This window comes from Pseudorca crassidens, chromosome 14 (assembly GCF_039906515.1).
Source record: "Pseudorca crassidens isolate mPseCra1 chromosome 14, mPseCra1.hap1, whole genome shotgun sequence".
NCBI classification, from domain to species: domain Eukaryota; kingdom Metazoa; phylum Chordata; class Mammalia; order Artiodactyla; family Delphinidae; genus Pseudorca; species Pseudorca crassidens.
This window is the reverse complement of record NC_090309.1, coordinates 54793390-54818953: the sequence shown is the minus strand read 5'-3', so window position 1 is coordinate 54818953 and position 25564 is coordinate 54793390. Positions and strand designations below refer to the sequence as shown.

General features: G+C 43.6%; 1 protein-coding gene and 1 pseudogene across 4 annotated transcripts in view; one reads left to right on the top strand and one right to left on the bottom strand.

Moving 5' to 3' along the window:
* Nucleotides 1-25564, top strand: part of PRKCE (protein kinase C epsilon) — a 510787-nt gene that overhangs the window by 335869 nt on the left and 149354 nt on the right. For all 4 annotated transcript variants that reach the window (XM_067703065.1, XM_067703064.1, XM_067703063.1 and 1 more), the window contains 4 exons: nucleotides 9033-9175; nucleotides 11570-11666; nucleotides 14507-14706; nucleotides 17437-17610. In XM_067703065.1, coding sequence (XP_067559166.1) covers nucleotides 9033-9175; nucleotides 11570-11666; nucleotides 14507-14706; nucleotides 17437-17610 — 614 coding nt within the window. The remainder of the gene's footprint in view (nucleotides 1-9032; nucleotides 9176-11569; nucleotides 11667-14506; nucleotides 14707-17436; nucleotides 17611-25564) is intronic.
* Nucleotides 5406-8652, bottom strand: LOC137205763 (pleckstrin homology domain-containing family F member 2-like; annotated as a pseudogene).

Sequence of the window (25564 nt, the reverse complement as noted above, 5' to 3'; positions counted from 1 at the left end):
TTCATTTCCACTAGGAATGAATGAGGATTCCTGTTGCTCCACATCCTCACCAGCATTTGGTGTTGTCAGTGTTTTAGATTTTGGCCGTTCTAAAACGTGTGTAGTGGTATCTTGTTTTAATTTGCAATTCCCTAATGCCATATGATGTGGAGCATCTTCTCATATGTTTGTATGCTATCTGTATATCTTCTTTGGTGAGGTTTCCGCTCATGTCTTTTGCGTATTTTTTTAATTGGGTTGTTCATTTTCTTATTGTTGAGTTTTAAGGGTTCTTGCATATTTTGGATAAGCTTTTATCAGATATGTCTTGTGCAAATATTTTCTCCCAGTCCGTGGCTTATCTTCTCATTCTCTTGACAGTGTCTTTTGCAGAGCAAAAGTTTTTAATTTTAATGAAGTCCAGCTTATCAATTATTTCTTTCATTAATCATGCCTTTTGTGTTATATTTAAAAAGTCATCGCCATATCCAAGGGCACCTAGATCTCCTCCTATGTTATCTTCTAGGAGCTTCATAGTTTTGAGTTTTATATTTAGGTTTATAACCCGTTTAGAGTTAATTTTTGTGAAGGGTGTAAAATCTGTGGGTAGGTTCTTTTTTTTTTTGCATCAGATATCCAGTTGTTCCAGCACCATTTGTTGAAAAAGACTATCTTTGCTCCCTTGTATTGCCTTTGCTCCTTTGTCGAAAATCAGTTGTATGTTTATGGAGGTCTATTTCTGGGTTCTCTCTTCTGTGCCATTGATCTGTTTGTCTGTTCTTTCACCAGTACACACTGCCTTGGTTACGATACCTTTACAGTAAATCTTGAAGGTAGTGTTGGTTGTCCAACACTTCTTCAATGTTATGTTGGCTATTCTGGGTCTTTTGCATCTCCATGTGAACTTTAGAATCAGTTTGTCAATCTCTACAAAATAATTTCCTGGGATTTTGATTGAGATTTCAGTGAGTCTATAGATCACACTGGGAAGAACTGTCCTCCTTACAACATTGAGACTTCCTACCCATGAACATGGAATATCTTTACATGTATTTAGTTCTGTTTTTGTTTCTTTCATCAGTTTTGTAGTTTTCCTCAGTCTTGTACATATTTTCTTAGATTTATACCTAAGTATTTCAGTTTTTAGGTGATAATGCAAATGATATCATGTTCTTAATTTTAAATTCCACTTAATCATTATTGATAAATAGGAAAGTGATTGGCTTTGTATATTAGCCTTGTATCCTACAACATTGCTATAATCACTTATTAGTTCCAGTTTTTTGGTCAGTTCTTTCAGATTTTCTGCATAGATAATCACATCATCAGCAAACAAAGACAGTTTTATTTCTTCCTTTCTAAGCACTATACCTTTTACCTCCTTTTCTTGTCTTATTGCATTAGCTAGTACTTCCAATGCAATATTGAAAAAGAGTGGTGAGAAGGGACATCCTTGCCTTGTTCTTGGAACTAGAAAGCTTCTGGTTTCTTACCATTAAGCGTGTTGTTAGTTGTAGGGTTTTGTAGATGTTCTTTATCAAGTTAAGGCAGTTCCCCTCTATTTCTTCATTGCTGAGAGATTTTATTATGAATGGGTGTTGGATTTTGTCAAATGCTTTTTTTCTTTTTCATTGATTGACAGGCTTTGTGATTTTTCTTCTGTAGCCTGTTGATGTGATGGATTACATTAACTGATTTTCAAATATTGAACCAGCCTTGCATACCTGAGATAAGTCATACTTTGTCATGATATATATTTCTTTTTATACATTGTTAGATTCAACTTGGTAGTATTTTGTTGAGGACTTCTACATCTATATTTGTGAGAGATATTGGTCTGCAGTTGTCTTTTCTTGTAATGGCTTTGTTGGTTTTGGTGTTAGGGTAATGCTGGTCTCATAAAAGGAGTTAGGAAATGTTTCCTTTGCTTCCATCTTCTAGAAGATATTGTAGAGGATTGGTATAATTTCTTCCTTAAGTGTGTGGTCCTGGAATTCACTAGTGAACCTATCCGAGCCTGGTACTGTCTGTCTTGGAAGGCTATTAATTACTGATTTTATTTCTTTAATAGATATAGATCTTTTACACTGTATTACATGTGTGAGTTTTGGCAGATTGTATCTTTCAAGGATGGTTTTGCTGCATCCTACTAATTATGAAAAGTTGTATTTTCATTTTCAATCAATTCAAGATATTTTAAAATTTCTCATGAGATTTCTTCGTTGACCCATGTGTTACTTAGCAGTATGTTATTTAATTTCCAAGTATTTGGGGATTTTTCCAAATATGTTTCTGTTACTGATTTCTGATTTAATTCCACTGTGGTCTGAGAACAGACATTATATGATTTCTATTATTTTAAAATTGTTAAGATGTGTTTTATGGCTCAGATTGTGCTCTGTCTTGGTAAATGTTCCATGTGAGCTTGAGAAGAATGTGTGTTCTGCTGTTGTTGGATGAGACAGTCAATAAATATCCAGTTGATTAATGTGGCTGTTGACTTCAAATATGTCCTTACTGATTTTCTGCCTTCTGTATCTGTCTGTTTCTGATAGAGGGGTGTTAAAGTCTTCAGCCGTAATAGTTGGTTCATCTGTTTCTCCTTGCAGTTCGCTGTTTTTGCCTTACATATTTTGGTGCTCTGTTGTTAGGTGCATACACATTAAGGATTTTAATGTCTTCTTGGAGAATTGACCCCTTTATCATTGTGCCCTTTGATGTCTCTGATAACTTTCCTTGCTCTGAAGTGTGCCCTGTCAGAAATTAATATAGCTACTCCTGCTTTCTTTTGATTAGTGTTAACATGGTATATCTTTCTCCATAACTTTAATTTTAATCTATATGTGTCTTATATTTAAAGTGTATTTCTTGTAGATGATATGTACTGGGTCTTGTTTTGTGATCCATTCTAACAATCCCTGTCTTCTTATTGGTGTATTTAGACCATTGACATTTAAATTGATTATCAGCATAGTTGGATTAATGAGTACCTTTTTTGCTATTGTTTTCCATTTGATGCCCTTGTTCTCTGTTCCTATTTTTGTCTTCCACATTCTTTCCACCTTTTGTGGTTTTAATTGAACATTTTATATGATTCCATTTTCTCTTTTTTCTTAGCATATCAGTTCTTCTCCTTCTCCCCCCTTCCTCTCCCCCTCGTTCTCCTCCCCCTCGTCCCCCTCCTCACCTCCTCCTCCTCCTCCTCCTCCTCCTTTTTTCTTATTTTAGTGGTTGCCCTAGAGTTTGCAATATACATTTACAACTAATCCAAGTCCACTTTCAAACAACACTCTAATACTTCATGGGTAGTGCAAGTACCTTATAATAACAAAATACTCCTAGTTCCTCTGTCCCACTCCTTGTATTGTTGTAGTCATCCATTTCACTTATACATAAGCATATATTTTCTATACATATATATAAGCATAATAATTGAAAACATTGTTGCTATTATTATTTTGAAAAGTTGTTATCTGTTAGATCAAGTAAGAATTTAAAAACTAAAAGTTTTTATTTTAGCATCACTTATTCCTTCTCTGATGCTCTTCCTTTCTTTATGTAGATCTGAGTTTTTGACTGATATCATTTTCCTTCTTTCTGAAGAACTTTTTTTATTTTTAAGTTATAAAATATTTTTTATTGTAAAAACAGAGTCAATAGAGGTTGACAACATAAATGTTTTCTCAGAACATTTCCCCTTGGTTCCTGAATTTGCTAGGTTCCTATGTACCAGCAAGTCTCCATTAGCACGTCTCAGATTTCATGGTCCTTTTTGGATATGTTTATTGATTATATGTAAATATTGCTTAGAAACAGAAGTCCATATGATATTAAAACAAACAAAAAAACCTGTTGTGCCTTTCTTTCACATTTCCTACAGGGAGATCTATATATCTCAGGTGCTTTCACAATTTAAAAGTAAAGTTAGTACCTTAGCCAAACCAAAGAATCCTCCATCACAAGTTACTAAATCAAACCTCTCATGACATTTGCAATATATCCAGATTTAAAGATTTTAAAACAAAAGAATTTAGAATTTAAAACAAACTTCAGACTGATTTTTCATATTTGAAAGACTACAGTTATTTGCAGCGTGCAAATGGAGAGAGTAGTGCAGAATGCATCAAGTGTTATATGATAAATATACTTTCAACCTAATGGCTGCTTCAAAAGCAAAGACTGAAAAACTACCTCTTCTTAAAAGCAATCTAGACTGACTCAATAAAGTTCACAATTTAGAAAGATCAATTGCTACTCTGTTTCCATAGATTGCAAAATGATTTCAGAAACAGATTAAACATACAGTTGTTTTACAAAACTAGAAATATTGTTCGGGACTTTACAAAACTTTATAAAATATAATACTATATTTGTAAATTCAAGATAGTTTCACACTGAAATAGAAAATACTTCCACAAATATGAAGTCTAGTCAAACTTAACTGGTCTCTCCCAACCATCCTCATACATTATTTCTTCCAGATCTTCAACCTGAGTAGATCTGTGCTCTAGCATGAGATTTTTTTAAAGAGATTGGTTAATTTCAAGAAGTTGTATAAGATTTTTCATTCTAGAAACAATGTTAAACAATGTTAAAACAATGATTTACACCTAAAAATATGTCTCACTAAAAGTAGAAATAATGCAGTGACAATTTGTATTTGATAAATTTCAAACCAGATTCCTCAGAATGACAATTATAATGTGGTACCTACAAAAAGTAAAAATATACAGTAATCACAACTATTTTATGGAAACTATTTATTCATATGGAATAAAGAACCTCTAAATTTAGTTATTTGTAGCTGTCAGATGAGAAGTACTTTCTAATTACACCCATTTATAACATTCATTTTACACCTCAAAGAGCACCAGTGTATTTTTTTTTGTTTTTTTTTTTTTTGCGGCACGCGGGCCTCTCACTGCTGTGGCCTCTCCCGTTGCGGAGCACAGGCTCCGGACGCGCAGGCTCAGCGGCCATGGCTCACGGGCGCAGCCGCTCCGCGGCATGTGGGATCCTCCCGGACCGGGGCATGAACCCGTGTCCCCTGCATCGGCAGACGGACTCTCAACCACTGCGCCACCAGGGAAGCCCTGCACCAGTGTATTTTTAAAACAAACTGAAAAGTGAGAAGGTAGGGGCTTATTCCATGCAACAGTGGTATTATGATAAGGCACCACCTGGTGTGTGAAAAAGCCAAACAAAGTATTTCCAAAGCATGTATTTCTGTTACTGGTGTCTTAACCTTTAGATAAGATGGTTAGAAAAAAGCTAATAACATTATTAGCTAACCACATCATACTCCTTTTCCATCATTCTTTGCTTTTAGTTTTTCCATATTACAGAACATATAATAAACAACAGTAGAGTACATGATATGTTAAATAAACATCTTTCCCCAACCATTCAAGAAAATAGTGTAGAATTAAAACAAGAATAAGAAACCAAAAACTTTTCTGATATATTCGCAATAGTCTGTCCCTGTAGAAGTATAGGGAGCTGGGGGAGGTGAGGAGAGAGTGGCAGCAGCAGTTGGGGTTGGGGGATGGTAACAGGACCTCCTTTCTATAGAATATATTGAGGCACACAGGTTAAAAGTTTCTCAGGCAAATTCATTGCTAGAGCAAAACTGACAGAAAGCTCAGGATTTTACATTCCCCCCAGAGCTGATTTCTCAGATAGTCACATCCGATTAAATATTTCAAAATATTCCCTTAGTCACTGCTATCATCGTCGTCATCATCATCAGATACATCATTTAAAGGAGACTTCAGTGACTGACTATAAGAGTCCGATCTAGTAGGCTGGCACCTGGCCTTGTCCCCAGTAGAAAGCAGGTCATAGTAGAAGTCACAAATCCTCACAGGCTTAGAGGACTGGCTGGGAAGAAGTCTCTTTTCAGAGCAGGGCCCACAGACAACAAAACTACATTTGCGGCAGTGGTGACGACGATTAACAGGTGTGAATCTTGCTGTCTGACAATGCATACATACAGTTGCCTCAGAGTCAGGAACCCAGACGGCAGCACGTTCATACTGGGTGTCTTCCCACTTTTGGAGAGCAGATCAGTATCACATTTATCTATGTGATTCGTCCATTCTGATTTCTCAGTGGCAGTGGCAGAATAAGCTGCAGATGATTTAGTTGGTGTCTTGATCAGCCATCCATTCCTCAAGTCTCCCTCATCTGTGAGAGAATCAGTTGTGACATTTTCCAGGGGAATAATACGTTATTTGTTATATTTTTTCTTCTGGATGGTAATATTGCCATACACAAGAATATCATTAAATAAGAAAAACTGCCTTGCTTTAGGCTTTTTTCTGCACAACTTAGTCAATACTCCTTCTCCAATAAGAACCCGTCCAGGTATAGTTAAGGGTTGGCCAGCTGCTCCAAAACAGTTTTCTACTATATTTTTATGTCTAGTATTTGCTTCACTGTTTGCCAAGCGATCCACCGTCTTTTGCTAATAGCCTCCAAACTCGGGAACTCCACACTCCAGAGGCCCTCCTTTCCACATGCTGCCTCTCCCCTTCTGCCTGAAGAACTTCTTTTAACATCTCCTGCAAGGCAGGTCTATTGGCAACAAATTCCCTCAGTTTTTATTTGTCTGAGAAAGTCTTTATTTCTCCTTCACTTTTTTTTTTTTTTTTTTTTTTTTGTACGGTACACGGGCCTCTCACTGCTGTGGCCTCTCCTGCCACGGAGCACAGGCTCCAGACGCGCAGGCTCAGCGGCCATGGCTCACGGGCCCAGCTGCTCCGCGGCATGTGGGATCTTCCCGGACCGGGGCACGAACCTGTGTCCCCTGCATCAGCAGGCGGACTCCCAACCACTGTGCCACCAGGGAAGCCCTCTCCTTCACTTTTGAAGGATAATTTCACAGGCTACAGAATTCTGCATTTTTTTTCCCCTCTCAGTACTTTAAACATTTCACTCTACTCTCTTCTTGCTTATGTGGTTTCTGAGAAGAAGTCAGATGTAATTCTTGTCTTTCCTTCTCTGTAGGTGAGGTGTTGTTTCCTTCTGGTTTCTTTCAGGATTATTTTTCTTTACCTTTGATTTTATGCAGCTTGTGTATGATATGCCTAGGTGTAGTTTGTTATTGGTTTTGATTTTTGTCATTTATCCTGCTTGGTGTTCTCTGAGCTCACTGGGTCTGCGGTTCGGTGTCTGACTTTAATTTGAGGACACTCTCAGTCATTTTTGCTTCAAATATCTCTTTTGTTCATTTCTCCCTTTTTTCTTCTTCTAGTATTCCCATACACATATGTTACATCTTTTGTAATCATTCCACATTTATTAGATATTCTGTTCCTTTTTTTTTTTTTTCAGTATGTTTCCCTTGCTTTTCTGTTTTGGAAGTTTCTATTGACATATCCTCAGGCTCAGAGATTCTTTTCTCAGTTATGTCCATTCTACTAATGGGCCCGTCAGTGACCTTCTTCGTTTCTGTTGCAGTGTTTCTGAGTTCCAGCATTTCCTTTTGAGTCTTTCTTAGAATTTCCATCTCTCTGCTTGCCCATCTGTTCTTACATGCTGTCTACTTTATTGATTAGAGCCCATAGCATATCAATCATAGTTGTTTTAAATTCCTGGTCTGGTTATTCTAACATCTCTGCCATGTCTCAGTCTGGTTCTGCTGCTTGCCCTGTCTCTTCAAACTGTTTTTTGCCTTTTAGTGTGCCTTGTAATTTTTTTTTTTTTTGATAGTCAGACATGATGTGTTGGGTAACAGGAACTGCAATAAAAGGCCTTTAGTAACATGGTGCTAAGGTGCTGGGGGAGGGGAAGCATTCTGTAGTCATATGATTAGATCTCAGTCTTTCTGTGAGCCTGTGCCTCTGAACTATGAGCCTTACACATGTTTCTCAGGGTCCCCCCCCCCCGCCCCCGCTCCACCTTATGTGGGACAGGATAGCTAGCATGGGCTGGAGTTGGGTATTTCCCTTCCCCCAGGTTGCTTAGGATCTGATAAAACTACAATAGTTTAGTCTCTGGCAAAATAGCTTCTCCTGAGAGTAGGCCTTGTTAAAAACAGGTGCTCTGGTATATTTCAAAATCCTTTCCCTCTCCCCCTGTCATAAGCAGGAGGGAATTTTTCTCCAATGTTCACTGTGAGAAACCTGGTCAGACAGAGGTAAAGCTCCCAGAGTGCGGGGACCCCTATGACGGGGTCAGCCTAGAGTCTTTGACTCTCAGACTTGTCCGCTCTGGGACCCCAGCAGTTCGTCAATTTCAGTGCCAGCTTCCCTACCCTGCACTGGTTTCCACGGGGTTGCTGCTCGGGAGTTTCTGCTCCGCTAAGTTGTGATTCATATAGTTACCTGTCTGTCTCTCCCTCAGGGCAGTGGTTTGCCCTGTGACCTTACTTCTCTGATAAATCTTAAGAAGAGTTGTTGATTTTCCAGTTTATTCAGCTTTTTACCCATTAGGGCAGAACAGCAACTTCCAAGCTCCTTATGTGCTGGATTGGAAACCCAAACAGTTGACGTCTTCGCCTTTGATGTCCTACACCAAGGACAGTGAAGTGATGTGGACAAAACAGAGACATTCAGGCATGGCCTTTGTCCCTCTGAACCCAGATTTTGGATTTGAAAGGGGCCTTGGAGGTCACCTCATTCAGTCTCCTTGTTTTCAGATGAACATCTTGATAGGCTGTACTGTGGGCATTCCTCTCTCGGGAATATTCCCACATTTCAGCAGAGTAATAGAGTGAACTGTGTACAGGGGACCCATTTGGGTTCAGCATCCAATTGAACTTTCTTCAGAGAAACCGGTTAAGTTCTATGGTCAGTGTTCTGCTCCCTGAAAGGAAATTTCAATGTGATTTTTATTTATCCGTAAGCTGGTTATCTCCATATGGTGGTTTGGTGGATGATTTTAGTTCTGTGTGAGGGGATGATGGGTGATCTTTCATTTTTCTTGTTTTGTCTTTCTCCATTTTCTAAATTCTAACAAATGAACGTGTGTTCCTTTTACAACCAGCACAAAATAAGGTAATGTTTTAGGCTATGACCATTTGGAAGCCTCTCCTCTGTGCTTCCTTACAGTCTGCAAGATGAACGTTCACCGGCGCTGCGAGACCAACGTGGCTCCCAACTGTGGCGTGGACGCCAGGGGCATTGCCAAAGTGCTGGCTGACCTGGGCGTCACTCCAGACAAAATCACCAACAGTGGCCAGAGGAGGAAAAAGGTAACTGGCTCTTTGGTGGTGTTTCTGGAGCTCTTTGTGAGCCAGCATCTCTGTGTTGGCTTCCCGAGAGTCACTTGGAGTGACGTTCTGAGACTGCTGGGTTTGAGACACTGGACTTGAAGCAGCACGTGCTTCAAGGGAAAAGAAAAAAGAAAAGGTCAGGCAGGTAGCATGAAAGTCTCCTTCGGTTCCAGAGGTGGGGAAAAGCTAAGCAAGTCTCAAGTGTGCTGTTTCTTAGGGGAACGTCAGCTTCAAGATGAGGACTCTGGAATTCCCTCCAGAAAAGACTCGACTCTAGACAGGGAAATAGACTTATCTGCCTCCAGGACTGGCATGAAAGCAATGTCAGTGCTCAGACTTTGCCTCTGGTATCACTTTAATGAGGATAAATGGATGAAGAGCTGGAACCACATTCTCTTCTAGGAAGCAAGCCAAGAAGATTTGTGTTAGTGCCGGCACTCGGCTGCCCGAGGAATATTGTTATGTCCCGCGACATGAAACATCTGGGCCTGTCTTTGGAGACCAAAGCCCTGTCTCTATCCGTATAGCATTCTGAATGTCAGTAGGAAGAGATCCATTTGCTAAAATGTTATTTTGGTAAGTCAGGGCCCACAGATGTAAATAGAGCTAAAGGTATCCGTAGCATTTTGTTTGAAGGCCCTTCCTAGCCTTGGATCCTAGCCTAGAAAATGTAAGAATTCTCTGAAAGACTTAAGTTATGAGAAAATTGGAACCATGTTAACTGGGCAAGAAATCCTGGTGGGGGTGGGTGGCCCTTGTTGCCCGGTATTTTTTTTTTTTTTTACTAGAAAACAAGCCTGACTCTGGGCGCCTCTACAACTTGACTCCTAAATGTCCCTGAATTTTCGCTTGAAATACCTTCTGAAGGGCATTTTAGAAGCTGCCCACGCCTTTTCCCTGCTGCCTCTCAGAGGAGCCTTTTCCCTGAAATGGGAAGGTTTGGGTTGTTTCCATCTTCTTAAACTTCTTCTTCCTTACCTTTCCAATAAACAAAGCAGTTTTTTAAGGATTGGAGGAAAAAAACATTCTCTTCTCTGGTTAACTGTGAGATTTTGTGCTTCTGGTGTCTCTTCTCAGCTCTGTCGGTCCCCCTGGTGGAAACGGGACTTCAGTTATTGACCCAAGACATGGGAGTTGCAAGCAGAATGTCAGCACCCAGAATGCTGGGGCTCCACCGGGGAGGCAGGTTAGACGAACAGCCTGTGATGACAGTGTTGAACACACAGATTTATGAGCTCTACAGAGAGCCCTGTTCAGGGGACATGATTTTGTTTCTTGCTAGAAGTAAACTGAGGCAGAATCCTTATTGCCATGAAACATTTCAGAGAAAACTCAGTACCTGCCCCCTCCCCTGTATTTACATGGGCCATAATGGCAGTAGCCAGGCATTGTCTATCTGTCTTGGATTTGGGAGATCCTGGAAGTAAGAAGCCAACATGGAGAAATTCAGGAAGGAACAAAGTCAAAGACTAAAGGACTTCAGTCCTGATGTTTTTAATGCTTTGATGCTTCTAATGCAAAAGCTGGAAAAAGTCAAGTGAACCAAATAGTAGCTCAAGTTAGTACGAGAGGATGGGAGACAAGTGCCCTTGGCCAGAAGCTTCAAGGGCTTCTTTGCAGGAGCGTCAGGCTTGCTAGAGCTTTGGTTCCCTTAACATGGCCCCTTGCAAGTAGTCCATCATCCAGAAAGAACGTGTGTGCACAGCAGGTAGATCAAGAGTAAAAGGGAGCAGAAGGGCTTGCAATCTCTGAGTCCAAACCTCTGACTTAAATGGGAACTTAAAGTGGATATGCCAGCATCTATGCCGGGAAACAGACTTCCCTGGGGGTGTCCTGCTAAAATTTGCCAATTGCCGACAAATACCCACACACCTGAAGACGTTTATTGACCTTCTGTTGTGTGTATCACTCTCTGCAGTCGCCAGGGGCAGTACAAATACTAGATAGGGTCTAACTTTCAAAGAACCTACAGTCTACCTGAGTAGCGAGCCCCAAACGAAATGAAGCTGAACAAAGTAATGAATGGCAAGCAGCTGTTAGAGGCGAGTGTCAGGTTGCACTGGATGAGGTAACTTGCGTTTCTTGGGTAGGCAAGGAGGTTTCATGGAAGGGGTAAGGTTGGGCTTCGCTTGGAAAGGTCAGCTGTATTTGGACAGAATAAAAATCAAGCAGACTGACATCTCTTGTTTTCTTCCCTTTAATTGGCAAATGAAACCTTGAGTCTCTGCCTTCAAACTGTCAATTCAGCAGCTGCTGCTGTGCGCCAGGGACTCCTAGGGCCCCTGGCATCGTTTCTTGATGCTTTTGACCTCGGGGAAACTCCCCACGCTCCCTTCTGATCCCTCTCTCCCCTCGTTCTCTCCTCCTCTCTAGCTCATTGCTGGGGCTGAGTCCCCGCAGCCTGCTTCTGGAAGCTCACCGTCTGAGGAAGATCGATCCAGGTCGGCCCCCACCTCCCCTTGTGACCAAGGTGAGACTCTCAGATATGCTTCTTTACCTCTGAGCTCTGTCCTTGGAAGGACGAGGGAGCCCGAGGCTTCTTCATCCAAGCATGGCCTTGTGAGCAGAAACAGCCAGCAGCCCTGGAGGGTCTCCAGGTGACCTTTCCCAGCTGACTCCTTAGCTGTGCTTTCCCTCTACAAGGCTTTCTTGAGGGTGAGGCACTAAATGGCTGTGCCAGCCTGAAATGCCCCCCAGGCAGGGTGAGAGAGAGCGAGCTGGGGTGCTGTGGTTCTTTTTTTCTTTTGCCTCTCCCTGGTTCCACGTTCAGGAGAGGGAGAAGCCCTTCTCTTACCCCGCTGCCCAGTGTCTGTTCCCAGGCCCGTCAGCACTGCTCAGTTGAGCCTGGCTTCCTTCCCCCCTGACTCTCATCAAGGTACCCGAAACCTGAGAACAGGGCAGGAGTCGGGGGGTATGGATGGGGGAGGGCGTCTACCACGTGGGTGGGTGGGGATAGGAAGGTGAGGCTGGCGAAGAGCCTGAGAGAAGCAGTGGGGAGGAAGCCAGCTCTGGGACTGACTCCCCTCTAGAGCTCAGCTCAGGACGTTTCCTTTGCTGTCAGAATGTGCTGAAAGTCCTCAGAGTTTCTGAATTCTACAGGCAGCCAAGGATGCCGAGGCTGAGGAGGCACTTACACGTTTAAGACCTTCCCCTCTGGCGACCAGAACCAGATCTCACTGGGAAGGGATTTTTGCACCGGCAGAACAGTCACCACCATTAGTGAATCCTAACAGTAGCGCCTTGATGTTCTGTAGCCCCTTTTCTCTCGTCTTCCTGATCCTGATTTTATGCTCACGCCGACTCTCTCGTCCATGCTCCCTTACTGTCCCCAGGTGACAGGGTGGGAAGTGGAAGGCAGAGAGTTGAAAAGGTTTGTCCAAAGGTCAGGAGCTAAGTCAGGGGTAAGGGTGAGACTGCGCCCCTCCTGGCATAGGGACCCCATTCTCAGAATCCATGCCATCGAACCCTCCCTGGGGGTCATCCCTGTGACCCAGCCCTTGGCGTGACCCTAGCCCTTACCTAGGAGTGAATAAAACAGCTGCAAGGGGGTGTGCCGGTCCTGAGGCCACAGAATAATTGGTCTGAGCGCCTCTCCATGCTGCTCTGGTTCACTTTCTGCGTCTTTATACTCTGCTCCATTTCAAAAGAGGTGTGACCCATCTGTTAGCAAGCTGACGGTCCTCTGGGGCCTCCAAGCAAGCAGGTACTATCCCGACCCAGTGTGGGTGTTTTCACGTTTCCCTTTTTTTAATGCTGAGAGCTCCTTTGAGAGCTTCAAGGAGACAGGGTCATATGGTGAAGAGACCCCAAGTAAGGGATGAGGTGCCCGGGTTTCTAGGCCTGGTCCCTGCCCAGAGTGCTGTCCAGCCTTGGCAGGACACCGTGCCCCTCAAGACCTCTCTTTGGCCCCAGTCAGTGCAAGTGCAGCATTCCCCAGCAGTGTTGTGAGCACAAAGGGACGTGAAAACCCTCTTAGCAAGACATGGCATTATTGCAGAGCAGAAATAAGGCACTATTCCTCTTCCCTCTGTTGTAAGAACACATAGAAAGACATTTTCTTCAAGTTTTGATATCCCCAAGCATCCAAGTTCTGTCTTCCAAAATCCATTTATTAACTTGCCTTGGAAGTTAGGCTGAGAAGCTCTGTGCTGAGACCAAAAGTTATACTTATTTAAGAATAAGAGATAGAAAACTGCAGAATTGGCGTGGGCATGTCTGTAGACTCGGAAGCTGTCTTCACCCCTCCCCTCTACCCTGCCCCGACACATCTCAGAGTAGTCAAACTCCAGATGCAAGGAAGATCTCCAGGTTCCTGGAGTGAGCTCTCATGGGCCTCAGTCCTTCGGAAAAGAAGCCAAAGTTGTCTTTATGTCAAGCAGCACGTGGTCACTAATGCGTGATTCTGACTCCCAAGGGTCAGTAGTTTGTGTTCCCCTCCTGTGATCCCAGTTATTCACGAGCATCTTTTAAAAATGGGTTATGCTTAAGATGCCCATTTCTACACAGAGGAGTGTACGTCTTGGTGAATATATAGCTAACAATAAAGCTTCCTCAAACAGAAAAGGTCAAAGGATCATCCAGCCTTATCATCCCCAGGTAATTCAGGTCACATACTCTGGAGGGGCACAAGGCTGTGTCATAGTTGTGAAATTGTACTGAGGAATCCCTGTCCCGTCCTAGATAAATTTGCAGCATGTCACTCTTGGGAAGCAGTTCTTTTGGTGATGATAAGCCCATTGCTCATTTTGTTAAATAACCTTGTGTAGATGGGTATTTAGAATAAACCCAGCAACAAGGCCAAATAAAGTCCCTTAGAAGGTAAAGGCTTCTTAGTCCCAGCTATTGAAATAATTACCTCACCAATAATTACTGTAACAATGGTTCTCCATTAGTCATTGTTCTAATTTTCAAAGGAAACTGGAAGGGTACCTGTTGCCTTTGGGACTCTGCGAGGTTCCAGAGAAGGCCAGGATTCCTCCATTACACCTAGAATAATGGAATAAATAGGCTACTGGCTGAAGGGGGCTTTCGGAGAGGTGGCCTGGTCCCAGAGTAAAAGGAAGATCTGAAGGAGTTGGTTGGCGGGGACGGCCTTCTCTTTGCATGCCTAGGCCTTGCTGTACGTTAGGTGCCAAGGAAAGTGTGCAGAGCAAATGAAGCCACGTAAAGGGATGCCCCACTGGGTCTGCTGCTGTGAAGAACCAGAAAGAGGGTTGAGAGCTCATGGGGGTAAATTCTGAGTATTAAATCCTAATGGGAAGGGCTCGTGAGGTATGCGCTCATGCAGTATCTTGTCACCCTTGGCCCTAGAAATAAAAGAACTTGAAAACAACATCCGGAAGGCCTTGTCATTTGACAACCGAGGGGAGGAGCACAGGGCAGCAGCGTCCACCGACGGCCAGCTGGCGAGCCTGGGCGAGAATGGTGAAGTCCGGCAAGGCCAGGCCAAGCGCTTGGGCCTGGATGAGTTCAACTTCATCAAGGTGTTGGGCAAAGGCAGCTTCGGCAAGGTCTGTGACATGCAGGGGCAGGGCTGCTGGTTTGGTCCAAGATTAAGTGATGAACATTTCAGCCTAGTCTGATTATGTTTTCCTTCCTTGTTGAGTGCAGATGGCCTGAGGCCAAGCAGACAGGAGCCAGGGTTCTCCTGCTAACTAGCTGTGGGAGTTCAGTGTAGTCATTCCACCTCTCTGGGATTTAGTTTTTCTCGTTTGTCAAATGGGGACAGGAATCAAGTGAGAGAGTGGGGGAGAAAGCACTTGGAACGGTTTAAATTGCACTACGTGTGCCTGGCGTCCCATTATCGAGAATAGTAATGATAGCTTTCTTCCCTTCAGAGATCCGTCTGAAATTCTGGCTTTAATTCATCATGAAGACTTTGGAAATGAATTCTAGAATCTCTGCCCTCAGTGAACTTGGGGCTCAAAGGAAATCTTAGCATGTATTACTTTGGAAATATAATGTTATTCAACTGACTTTTCTGCCACTGACTAAATGTCTTGTTTGTCCTCTGCACCTGGCAAGAGACTGAGCACAGCTGTCTCATGTCTTGGATGAGGGGCCACTGCCCTCGGTTCCATTCTCCCTCTCCTGCTGTGTCCGAGCCCGACACAGCGATGTGGGGCCTGGGTGCAGAGTGTGCCCGCTAAAGTATTGGCAGTGATCAGCCAGCATTCTGAAGGTGGGGTGAGATGGAAAAATAATCCCGTTTATTTTAGAAAGAAGATGGAAGGGCAGAGAGCCTAGGAAGCTGGTTAACACTTCTGTTTAGACCCCTGATTATTCCTGCTCTTCCCAAAGCCATGCCTGGGGGTCGATGGGAGTCATCTTTCTAGGACTTCCCAGAGCAGAGCGCCGGTGCTCTGGGGCCCAGGTGCCTGGCTCTGGGAGCTCCCAGGGGTCCCATGCCCTCACGCGTCCTGGACTTTTGCAGGCTGAGCTGCAGACCTGCTCCACTTCTCTCCAAAGGGAGTGGCTCTCTGGAAACCCCAGGCTATGAGCCCCGGTTCTTAACCCGTCTCACCTGCCCCATCTCATCCTGAGATCGCAGTGGCAGAAAAGGAACTGGCATTGGCTTAAATGGCAAAAGATGAAGCAATCACATTCTTTGGAGACTGGTTAAATAAGAAACAGACCCCAGTCCTCTGAGGAGGCATAACTCTGGGATGTGAGCAGGACCTGGTTTAATTCTGAGCAAGATTCAAGGGGAAAGAAGCAGGCTCAGAGTTTCCAGGTTTTCATAGGGTATAAGCAGGATGGGAACTGTGATGACTCCGGAGCATTTAGGTTGCTTCTTCAGAGAAATCGCAGCCAAAGTTTGAGCCAGTTTTAAAGAGTTTGTAGTATACGTGGGCGACAGAGGTCTTCAGGGTAACATCCTGAACACCCTCGTGAAGCCTCTGAGTTACTGTTCTTTAGCTCTACTAGAATGCTGTGCTTGGGAGTTATTCAGTGAGAGAAAGTCTTGTCACATTTATAGGGAAATGAGTGCAAAAATATCAAATGATAGGAAAACTTTAAGAAAATAGAACTGCTAATTTGCTCTCTAGAGAAGGAATCACATTCCCAACTTTAAAGCTATAGAGGAAACCATAAAGGTAAACAAGGACAGATTCGACTACATAAGATAGGGGACCCTGTTCAATAGAAAAAGATAACAGAAAATCATAAAACAGTCTTAGAAAAACATTTGCAGAAAGTAAAGTGGGGGCTTCCCTGGTGGCGCAGTGGTTGGGAGTCCCCTGCACGGGTTCGTGCCCCGGTCCAGGAAGATCCCACATGCCGCGGAGCGGCTGGGCCCGTGAGCCATGGCCGCTGAGCCTGCGCGTCCGGAGTCTGTGCTCCGCAGCGGGAGAGGCCACAACAGTGAGAGCCCCGCGTACCGCAAAAAAAAAAAAAAAAAGTAAAGTGGTAGTAACTTTATATACCAAGCTCATACAGATGTGTAAGAAAATAGATAACTAGACGGAGGAAATTGACAAATACTTCGCACAAAACGTAAATATAATTAGAAAACAAATATTTTTAGTTTCATTACCAGTTAAAACAGTATTGAGGTAACATTTCACACCCATGACATGAGCAAAAACGTTTTTTAAGTGAAAGCACCCACTGTTGGTAAATTTGCATGAAACTAAAGCACTTCTACATTGCCAGCGGCAGATTATATTGTACATCCTCTTTGAAAGTCAGTTAGGAAATGTGCAAAATATTTAACTCTATAATCCACTTCTAAGGCTTTCCATCTTAAAACTGTGATATAAAAGAAAGAAAAAATAATATGTGTAAAAATGCTTGATGCAGTTTATATAATAATAATTAGATGTAACTCAAATGTCTAATATGAGATAAATGGTTAAACTGTTACTGATATACTTGAATTGAGTACCAGCAACTATGATATGGTGGAGACCATGTAGAGAAATGCTTATGAAATAATGTTCAGTTAAAAAACAATCTATTTGCTGTACTCTAATTGCAAGTATGACAAATTATATGAACATACGAGTAATTATTTAATAGATGTGCATTGAACTTTTCTTTGCCTGGACACTGTTAGAGATTAAAAATAAATAAATTGTAGTAGCTGTATTAGGATGGGTAGTCTTTACATTTTAAATACTATTATGCTATTTAAAATTAAAGAACAAAAAGGAGATTTTAAAGCATTTGATGTTGACTTGGGTTTCTTTTGATTCCCTACAAGTATAGACTTACGGGGTGGTTTTGGTTGATTACAGGTCATGTTGGCGGAGCTCAAAGGCAAAGATGAAGTATATGCTGTGAAGGTCCTGAAGAAGGATGTCATCCTTCAGGATGATGACGTAGACTGCACAATGACAGAGAAGAGGATTTTGGCCCTGGCGCGGAAACACCCGTACCTAACCCAACTCTACTGCTGCTTCCAGACCAAGGTATGTTTTAGAAGAAGCTGGTGGACCTCCATCTTGGGGTTGTGCCATAGGACACTATGGTATCTTGACTGTCAGATTAAAAAAAGTCAATCATAGATCCCCTATATTCTTTTCTCAAAGACCTTGTAAAGTGGAATGGATTTTACCCTTGAAAAGATCAAGGTATATTTGAACAGTATTCTCTTTTTTAAGGGCAAGGGATTTTCCATTCAAGGTTGTGCTTGTGAAGGGATGAGAGGGCAATAGAAGTCTTTGCAAATGTAGCTGAACAAAGCCGAATGACTAACCCCGGTGTTTGCTCCTTGGAGAAAACAACAGGCATGGTTAGTCCTTTCTCAGCTCCTACCTTTCTGTCACTGGGCAAATCCCTTAAGTTCTTTATGGCCTTCGGATCAAATGAAAAAAGAGTAAAGGCCACCTGAACCACATCTAACCTGTGTAATGTCATATGAGGTAAAGGATGTGAACAAGTGCTTAAAATGCCATCGTGGGGAATTCCCTGGCAGTCCAGTGGTTAGGCTTCGACGCTTTCACTGCCGGCCTGGGGTTCGATCTCTGGTCTGGGAACTAAGATCCCGCAAGCAATGTGGCATGCCAAAAAAAAAAAAAGGGTTGCCATCGTGAACCACAAATATAAGGTAGCATTTTAAAACTACCAAGTAGGTGCCTGGGGACCAGAAGGTGGCAGTAAAGAAATGAAAATAATCTGTAAGTACATTATGGAGTCTGACCGATGAGTATCCTTAACTCATTGGTTACTTATTCTTAGTAAAGAAGAGAAATGCCAACATTCTTCATGAAGCTCTTTTATTACCCCATTTCGGGGAATAAAATGAGCGAAAGTCTTTCAGGATGCCTTAAGGATTTGGAGCCCTTAGCTCCTTGAGGAGGCAAAGGCAGCCTCACCTGAAACGCTTACCCGTGTCCATCTGGAGCCCAGACAGTGACGGGTGCCACCCTGGACAGATGATTCCCTGCTCCTTGGCATACTCTCACCACCGTGTCGTTGCGAATGCCAGGCTTTCCACTTGGAATTCAACAATTACTCATTTGGTCATTTGGCCAATTTTTATTTTATTATATTTTACTGAATCCTTTCCATGTGCCCAGTGTCGTGCCAGGTGCTGGAGAGGTCGTGGTAAGCAAGGCCCAGTCCCCGACCTCAGGGAATTTACAGTCTCTTTGGTACACTATTTCCCAAAGGGTATTTCTCTGAACCTTCCTCACTTGAGAAACTTTTCAGAATAAAAGGGACGAAGTGAGAGAGTAGCATGGACATATATACACTACCAAATGTAAAACAGATAGCTAGTGGGAAGCAGCTGCATCGCACAGGGAGATCAGCTCTGTGCTTTGTGTCCTCCTAGAGGGGTGGGATAGGGAGGGTGGGAGGGAGGGAGATGCAAGAGGGAGAGGATATGGAGATATATGTATACATATAGCTGATTCACTTTGTTATACAGCAGAAACTAACACAACATTGTAAAGCAATTATACTCCAATACAGATGTTAAAAAAAAAAAAAAAAGAATGAAAGACTCTGTGGCCCATAGTTTGGGACACTGCAGTCTTGACCTCTCTTAGAGTGTCTCAACATACATTTGCTTGTCAGAGTTGCTGAGGAGAACTGCAATGGAAAAATATATATGTTACCTTTACTTAATCTACTGTTTCCCAATGACGTGATCCCAAGCTTTACCTTACTGTCACTACCCATTCCAAACACTGATCAAATGAAATTTTTCCTAACCCTCTGAAATCTCTCAGGAGAATATGAAATATCTCCTGAAAAATCTGGAAATCCCTTTACTGAACAAGTGTAGGACTTAACACGCATCCAGAACAAGGATAGCTAGTGTGTATTGCCTGATATTTGTGGGTCCGTGTGTGTGTGTGTGTACACGCGCAGAATCCAGTGTGACAATAGAGGGTCAGTCACGACGTCAACTTTCCTCTTTTCTCCATGTGAGCATGATCCTGGATTAATGAGAAATGTATCCTATATCTCTTTATCTTCCATGGTACCTGTCAGAGGGCCTCACAACCGGTAGGTTGTCACTCTCAGAATTGGAGGGTTGGAAGATTTTTTAAAAATTCTCTCTTCTAATCTTCTTTTTGCACCAGTGAGAAAATCAGATTTCAGAGAAGTAAGTCTTTTGCCCACAGATACTTGGTATTGGCCAGGTCGAACTTACCGTCTCATCTCTGCGACTCCCAGTCCAGCGGGGACTTGATCTGACATCACGTTGTGTCCCCTCTGTGGGGAGACGCCCCTCTTCCCCTGCGTCTAGCAGCTGTGCCGTCTCTTTCGCCCTCTGGGCTGGTTTCCTAGGCAGGCATCCACACGAGCTTGCTTTCTTTGGACGTGTTGCCAAGAGGTCTGACATCCCAGGAGGGGTCCAGTCCAGTTGTAGGGACCCTGTGAACCCCCTGTACGTGGTGGACCTGGAGAGCCAGAGGGGAGGCTCTGCCTCCCTGCCCTCTTGGTGAATGAGTGAGGGAGCAGGAACGATGTCTTCAGTGTCAGCAGTGTTCTCTTCTGTGCCGTTAGAATTCGCTGAGGGCCTTCACTGCCCTTGGAGCGCAAGATGGCATCATACAACACCATGAGTTTCCTTTACGGCAGAACAGTGACCAAACTGACATGGAGATCAGTGTCTGGGTGGTAGAGGGTGAGGTTGGGGAGAGAGGGGACTCTCCTCTGAAGTTCAGAGATTTGCTAACTCTTTTCTCAGGCCGGTGTCAGGTAGCGACAGTTACAGGAGCAAGTCCCAGACCACCGTTGCCCAGTAGAACATGGCACGTCTCACTTTACGTGACAGATGTGTGCTCATCTAATTTTTCTAAAGCAAATCATATTTTAACCTCGCCGAAGGACCTCTGCTTACTAGAAAGGAATCTTATGAGGAATCATAACCTCCCAGCTTAACCGTCAGAAAATGTGGCTTCTCCTATGGCAGCCAGTCATCATGTTTTTAAAAAGGAGCTGTTGTTCACCTGACTCTGAGGTAGGTGCTGAGTATGGAGTTACCAGCAAAAAGGAAGGTGATTCTCAAGTGGAGGAGTTTACTCAATAAGGGATGGGGCTTGTAAGTTTTTTCACAGCAAAGGAAAACATAAACAAGACTAAAAGACCACCCTCAGAATGGGAGAAAATATTTGCAAATGAAGCAACTGACAAAGGATTAATCTCCAAAATTTACAAGCAGCTCATGCAGCTCAATATCAAGCAAAGAAACAACCCAATCCAAAAATGGGCAGAAGACCTAAACAGACATTTCTCCAAAGAAGACATACAGACGGCCAACACACACATGAAAGGATGCTCAACATCACTACTCATTAGAGAAATGCAAATCAAGACTACAATGTGTATCATCTCACACCAGTCAGAATGGCCATCATCAAAAAATCTACAAACAAGAAATGCTGGAGAAGGTGTGGAGAAAAGAGAACCCTTTTGCAGTGTTGGTGGGAATGTAAATTGATAAGGCCACTATGGAGAACAGTATGGAGGTTCCTTAAAAAACCAGAAATAGAACTACCGTATGACCCCGCAATCCCACTACTGGGCATATACCCTGAGAAAACCATAATTCAAAAAGAGTCATGTACCACAATGTTCATTGCAGCACTATTTACAATAGCCAGGACATGGAAGCAACCTAAGTGTCCATCGACAGATGAATGGATAAAGAAGATGTGGCACATACATACAATGGAATATTACTCAGCCATAAAAAGAAACGAAATTATTTGTAGTGAGGTGGATGGACCTAGAGTCTGTCATACAGAGTGAAGTAAGTCAGAAAGAGAAAAACAAATACCATATGCTAACACATATATATGGAATCTAAAAAAAAAAAAAGGTTCTGAAAAACCTAGGGGCAGGACAGGAAAAAAGATGCAGACATAGAGAATGGACTTGAGGACACGGGGAGGGAGAAGGGTAAGCTGGGACGAAGTGAGAGAGTGGCATGGACATATATACACTACCAAATGTAAAACTGATAGCTAGTGGGAAGCAGCCGCATAGCACAGGGAGATTAGCTCGGTGGTTTGTGACCACCTAGAGGGGTGGGATAGGGAGGGTGGGAGGGAGATGCAAGAGGGAAGAGATACGGGGATGTATGTATATGTATAGCTGATTCACTTTGTTATACAGCAGAAACTAACACCATTGTAAAGTAATTATACTCCAATAAAGATGTTAAAAAAAAAAAGAAAAGAAACTACTAGTCGAATTTTGCTGTAAAATAAATAAGGGATGGGGGTGGGGAGTTATACTAACTTCCATAGCAAACAGCTTTGAGACGGTACATTCTGGGTGGAGGTGTTCGAGCTGGGAGGACTCAGAGGAGGGGATGAGCTTTAGTCTGGAGGTGGGGAAAGAGCTCAGTCTAGGCTCTGCAGAGTGGGGAGGACTGGGACAGGACTTGGGTGGGAATGGGAGCCGAGTTCAGTGGCCATCGTTCAGTCCAGCTTTAGTTTCACTTTTCCTGAAAAGAAAGGGCAGTGTTTCTGAGCCACCGTAAGCCTGGTTTTGACTAAGACTCTAATACATGATTAAGGAACACAAGACCTGCTTGCAATCCTATTAAGATTTCTTGCGTTCTTGTCTGATTATGACACAGAGAGCGGCAATAATGTTAAGTCGGGTTTGATTATTTTTAGATGGGCCTTTAGTGTTTGGTATGTAGAAGAAACAGCCCCTACGAAAGCATTCCTTTGAGAATTTCCTGAGGGATTGCACATGGCTTCAGGGCACGCGCTACGCAGATTGCCGGACAGGACTTGGAAGTGTGTGAGGTCCCATGTCTGGTATGGTGACCAATGGCAATGATTGTGTAAGCCTACTGGCGCCAATCGTGACGTCAGGTCATGAGTTAGGTCTGGTCACCACAGCCCACTGAATGACCAAGTTACAGTTAAAGAAGGATGTGGCCTTTTCTGTGCCAAGCCCACCTGCCCTTGGCTTCTGCACTCTGATTGTTCTCCATGGGATCTAGAAGGAAAAAGCAAATGAAATGGCTCCAGAGCTTGTGAGAAAAGGCAGAAAGCCCCTCAAATTAAGCCAGTAACTTCAGTTTCAATCAAATTCACACCAGTATGTTTGACTTGAGTTCCCACTATGCTGTGTGCTCTCTGGAATGCGGCATCTGTTATATGCCAGACACTGCTAGGTTCTGGGGCTACAAAGCTCAAAACATTCTGAACGCATGGAGATTGCTGTTTAGTGGGGAGACAGACATGCAATGATATTCTACAGCATTGTAACTCTTCTAGTGGAGCCCTGTAGGTGATTCATTTGAAGCTCTGCAGAAGGCAGTTGGGAAGGCTTCCTGGAAGAGGTGGCACCTAACTTGGACCTTGAAGCACGGGCAGCATTTGGAAAAGGATAAAGGCAAAGAGATGCTGATGAAGCCTAGAACTCATCTCCAACTCTCATTTTCATTGTTATTTTTCCAACACTAGAACTCCCACCTCAGTCTGTGTCCTGCTTCTTCCAAGGAAATGTCAACAGCTAAACAACCACAGGGAAGGAGAAGAAGAAAGGGGAGGGTATTTGGAAAATAAAGAGGGAGCTTCCTGCGTCTGCAAGATCAGATGTTGAGTGGTAGAGAGGGGAGGTAATACTGGGAGGCTGCTTCTTTGGGCTCTAAAAGTTATGGGCTGCTCAACATCAGGGCTTAGGGGGAGGCGTGATTTCAGGAATTGCCTCTTCTGGCTTCCCACTCATCCACGGAAGGCTGGGGATGGGAGAGCCACTGAGTGGTAGGTTTGTTTTTGCTTTTGTTTTTCTAGTTATAAGAAATAAAATTCTCAGGCATTTTGAGCCGCTGCATGTGATCCCCATTGTGAAATCATCCCTTCCAACTAAACCTGACTTCAATAAATTCATCCGTGATTTTTCCTCTTTAAAAATATGAGTCTCTACCTAATTGTCCTCATCCCCCACTCTTTGGCATTTCCTGCCAGGCCTGGGAAGACAGCTCCTGGAGGGCTTGGTCAGTGTGAGTTGCTAAGAAGGAAACAGAGGGTGAACTAGAGAATCTCCCTTGGCCAACCTCCCTCACTGCCCTGGGGGAAATGCAGGATGGAAAAATCCTTAAAAAGCAACCGGAGACATTTTTCAAATGAGTTTTAATAAGCTGTGTGAGCAGGGGGTGAAAACTGCTGGGAAAGGAGTGTTGACTATGCAGGGGGGAAACTGCGGTTTCAAGGAACTTGGACATTCTTGTGACTGTCAATTCTGAAGAGCAGCAAACACGAAAGCAAAAAAAAGTAAAAATTAGGGCACTGGTAGTTTTTTTTTTTTTTTTTAAAGAGGTGACTGTGTCAGATTAAATCTAAAAAAGCTGAGAGTGAAGTATGGGTCTCTTTTGTACTAGAGCACGCCATCTGAGGCAGCATGGTGTCTGAGGGGTGGGAGGGGCTTTGACTGGATTTGACGAGTGCCTCAGGAGCGTAGACTGAGACGTCCAACACCGTGAGATGGTATATGGGTCAGGCAGCCACCCGGGAATCGATATGCTTGCTAGGAAAAGAGATAGCCTCCGTGGTTTCTAACAGATTTCAGTGAAATGAGATCTATGGTAGAGGGTACAGGCTTCCCATTGGCAGAAGCCATTGTCAAAGTGATGAGACTCCAGCAGACTCTATCTCCTTACTTCCAAAGACCATCCTGCCCTAGAGCAAGCCGGTCAACAGAGCCACTGCTTTTAATCGGCCAGGAAGACATCTTCAACAAGGGCCTGCAGCGTGCAAATCACCGCCAGGCTTTACAAGACTTCTGTCAAAGTGGTGGTCATAACCACTGTTCACTTGAGGAGGACGGGCTGAGGCCTGTGGAGGGCTGGTGGGGATTATGGGGGTGGGCGTGCGGGTGGTAGGGAGAGAGAGAAAAACAGTGAGTATGTGAATGAGTGTGGATGTGGTGGGGGGGGGGGGGTGCGTGTCTGTGTGCAGACCTACCAGGGGTGCCCAAGCCAGTTGGAGAGAGGAGATCACGGTTTTCATAAGCAAGGCTTCACAGAGGTGGAGGGCCAGGTCTAGAAGCATAATAGGATGCATTCTGCATGATGAAAGGAAAAGTTACAAAGTTAATTACTGCTCATGTGCCCCCTGGGGCAGAGAGAGGTGTGTGTGTGGTGGTGGTGGGGGGGGGCTCTTAATCTAAGGTGCTGCTGCCCCAGGCAACTTCTTTGCCTCCAAGGAAACCTTGCATTTGAATAGGACAGTTACTTTTACAAATGCCTTCATTTCATTTAGATCAGCCTTCCCACACGTTCCTAAAGATGTCTCTGTGAGACAAGTAAGGTCACTCCCTTCTATGGATGAGAAAACCGAGGCCCAGAGAGGTCTTAACAGCTTGTCTGAAATGGAACCCAGGTTGGAAGCAAGGTGTGCTGAAGACCTTTGTTGTTCACAGGGTGCTACTCTGTGTCCAACACCTCCCTCTTGCCCAAGTTCTCTACTTCACATATTCCTACCCCCAGCCCGCGTCTCCCCAGTCCCCATTTGCTGTCACATACATGAGAAAGGTTCTGAGTGACAGCTCTGTTTTACCTGGATTCAGTGAGATTGGAATTTAAAAAAATTTAATGCCCCTTAAGCTGGTGAGAGTAGCAAGATCCTTCACCCTGTTTCTCGAAGCTTTTCTGTTTTCTGAAAGTGCAAGAGAGGAGAGAGGAGAAAGGGGGCATGGGCATAGGGATTATATCCAAAATGGGCTGGAGCAGGACGAGGCCCTCACACCTGTCCATTCAGCCACTGTTTATTGACCATCTACTATGTACCCAGTGTACCGTGCCGTGGGCATCATGGGACGCCATGCTACCTGACAACAATTTAACAGTGAACTCATTGCTTTGTTCTCCTTCAGAAACTGTTGGCCTTGGCCTTTAAAAAATAATAATAATTTTTTTTTATCACAAAGAATATTTGTTAATTG